Source organism: Sminthopsis crassicaudata, chromosome 4, assembly GCF_048593235.1.
Source record: "Sminthopsis crassicaudata isolate SCR6 chromosome 4, ASM4859323v1, whole genome shotgun sequence".
Taxonomy (NCBI): domain Eukaryota; kingdom Metazoa; phylum Chordata; class Mammalia; order Dasyuromorphia; family Dasyuridae; genus Sminthopsis; species Sminthopsis crassicaudata.
Window position 1 is genome coordinate 159,502,759 of NC_133620.1, and position 3,172 is coordinate 159,505,930.

The window sequence follows — 3,172 nt, forward strand, 5'->3', positions numbered from 1 at the left end:
TCAAGCACACACCAACTAGCTGTCCAGGAAAAAACTGACTAAGGGAGAGAAGAGGGGGAAGAGTTCCCTTCGTTCTTCTTGTGTCTTGCAGCTGAGACGTGGGTTCTTGTGTAGTTGGGATTTTAAAAAAAAAACTGCTTTGCTTTGCTTTGATTGCCATCATCACCCCTAAAAAAGCCTTCTGATAGCAGGGATCCCCTCTAATAAAATGAATTCTGACTCAAGCTCTGTCTCCAGCAGAGCTTCCTCTCCGGACATGGATGAGATGTATCTAAGAGACCATCATCATCATCACCACCATCACCACCAAGATAGTCGTCTCAACTCGGTCTCCTCCACCCAGGGGGACCTAGTGCAAAAGATGTCTGGGGAAGGCCTCTCCCGCAGCGGCTCCAAAGCGGGAGGCGAAAGCAGCAAATACAAAATCAAAAAGCAGCTCTCAGAACAGGACCTGCAGCAGCTCCGGCTAAAGATCAACGGGAGAGAGCGCAAGAGGATGCACGACCTAAACCTCGCCATGGACGGACTTCGAGAGGTCATGCCCTACGCCCACGGACCCTCCGTCAGGAAGCTGTCCAAAATCGCCACTCTCCTGCTAGCCAGAAACTACATCCTGATGCTCACCAGCTCCCTGGAGGAGATGAAGAGGTTGGTGGGCGAGATCTATGGAGGGCATCACTCTGCTTTCCACTGCGGGACTGTCGGGCACTCTGCGGGGCATCCAACCCACGCGGCAAACGCTGTGCACCAGGTACACCCCATCTTAGGCAGCGCTCTCTCTTCTACCAATACCTCTTCACCACTTTCAGCGTCTCTCCCCGGGATTGGCACTATCCGGCCGCCTCACTCTCTGCTCAAAGCCCCCTCCACACCTCCGGCCCTGCAACTGGGCAGCGGCTTCCAGCATTGGGCCGGACTGCCGTGTCCCTGCACTATCTGCCAGATGCCCCCGCCGCCGCACCTGTCCGCTCTCACCACAGCCAACATGGCCCGCCTGTCCGCGGAATCCAAGGACTTGCTCAAGTGACCCTTGGCCCCCAGACTGGAGAGGATTCAAGAAAGAGGCGGGATGGGTTAGCGAGCGACGATTGGAGGTGCAGGAGAGACCCTGAACCTCCTACGCCCTTTGAGATGCCAGAGAAAACACTTTAAACTGGGGAGGGGGAACAAATCTACCCGTGGTGGTGTAAGGGGATTCGAACAAGACGTCTTGTGTTTGCATGCATGCTTCTTTTTGCCATTGAAGCCACTTGCCACATGGTCTTGTCAAAACTGCATTTGTTGTATAAACAGGGATGAGGGTAGTGAGGAAAAAAAAATCGGCCTTGAAAAGGTAATGTCCTAGTTGGATCCTCAGGCTCTGTTTTCTTACTTTGGGGGGGGGGTGGGGGGAGAGAAAAAGAAATCCTTAATGTGAAAAAGCAATGTATATATTTCATTGAAATGGATGCAATTCTGATCATCATTGTACGTACTGTCCACCAGGTTCCTAGACTTCCTTTAAAACTAAACTCAATTTCGGGATCTCTTCCGCTGCGGGGTCCAGAGCGTGACTTCTTAGTGGATGCTCATTTAAACATAGGTCAAAAGAATGCTTGCATGCTTCTCAATGAATCTCGTTTATTATGTTCTGGCCTGGGTGCCTCATTCCTTGTAACAAGGATTTACTAGTGAATTCTCTGAAGTATTCCATAGTCTTGTCTGTGGCAGCTTAAAATGGAAATGGGGGCATCTAGTGCAAAAAGCTCAAGCTCTTGAGCATTCACGCACACGGTGTTCCCTCCCGTCCCCCTTTCTCTCTCCAACGGAATATGAACTCTGCTGGCAGTTCTAGGGGCAGGCATCTCAGCCTCCTGGGCGCCTCCCCGCCATCCCCTCCCTACATTCGCACTCCCACCCCTTCTTGGCCCTCAACTCCGTTGCTCAGCTCTTGTGCATGCAGGGTCGGCTCTAACAGTAGAGCAATCGGTATTATCAGAATTTAAACATTGGGGTGTTTTTGGTTCATTTTGTGTTGTTTTGAGGGGGCTGAAATTCTGTTTGGTTTGGTTTTCCTGGACATTTGCTTGAAATATTTTGTTAGGGCCTCAAAGACAATGCGTGTCTTTATTTTTTATATATTCTTGATAACTATCGATATATTTATTATTGACCAGTGTTTCTGGATGAGGTTTCAAATAAAATGAAAAAAAAACTTTACAATTCTGGCTTTGCCTTTGCCTTAAATTTTAGGAAAAGGGGGGACAAGATAAAGGTAGAAAAAGTGTGTTCATTTGGTGAGGGGGTTATAATTTCTTTAATGCTAAACAGGGAATGAAAACATTTGTATAACCCACCCCTATTAAGATATGTATACATATACATACATAACACATATATAACCCCATATTTAACAAAAATATGCATGGATGCAAAAATGTGTGTATATGTGTGTATGTATATAAAATTTCTCTCTGTGTTATATAATCCTAATTTTCCTTATGGGCATTGTTTTAAAAACGCTCTCTTTTGTGGTCTAATACTGTTTGAGTTTTTCTGTCCCAACAGTAAGCAAGGTTGCCAACTCATCAAATAGGAAAAAAAAAAAAAAAAAAAGTAAACTGGAGTATTAAAGTGAAATAAGAGACAGAATGGCAAATGTGGGACCCTGTGCTGACAAACAACAGAGAAAACAAACAAAAAAAGCTGTAAGTAACTTTATTCTACTTTAAAGCTGTTTCTGATTAGAACTCCAGTGTGTAGTGTTATCCCTTAATTTAAAAATTAATTCATGTTTTTTATAACTCTAACACCCCCACACTCATGCCTCCTACCAATCCACTATCACCCCCAGCAGCTTATTCTCCTGAGAAAAGAGAATAAAGCTACCCTTTGTAAATGATGTTCTGGGGTTAATTCTAATGACCACAGAAGCCACCTAGTTCCCCTGTCTTGTAGATTTATAGCAGGAATCTCTAACTTCTTTTCCCCCTCCTATTGAGGGCCTGGAGGGCTGAATAAGAGGTAGCTGCCTTCTGCACAGGGAACAGCCAAAGGGTATGCATTTAAATATTGTTTTCCTATTGAACAATTTCCTCTTTTCTCCCCCTTCCCTTTTTATGTTTTTTCCCCCTTAATAAAGACAGGGAGTGAGCTTTATTGGGGGATTTTTAGAGACTTAAGGAAATCTAGA

The 3,172-nt window shown here is 45.5% G+C and overlaps 1 protein-coding gene across 1 annotated transcript; it reads left to right on the top strand.

Moving 5' to 3' along the window:
- Nucleotides 1-208: 208 nt before the first annotated feature.
- On the top strand, nt 209-1,312 carry OLIG3 (oligodendrocyte transcription factor 3). Its single transcript, XM_074265298.1, has one exon. It carries the CDS (start codon nt 209-211, stop codon nt 1,025-1,027), a length of 819 nt encoding a protein of 272 aa, XP_074121399.1. The 3' UTR covers nt 1,028-1,312.
- The last annotated feature ends 1,860 nt before the right edge of the window (nt 1,313-3,172 follow it).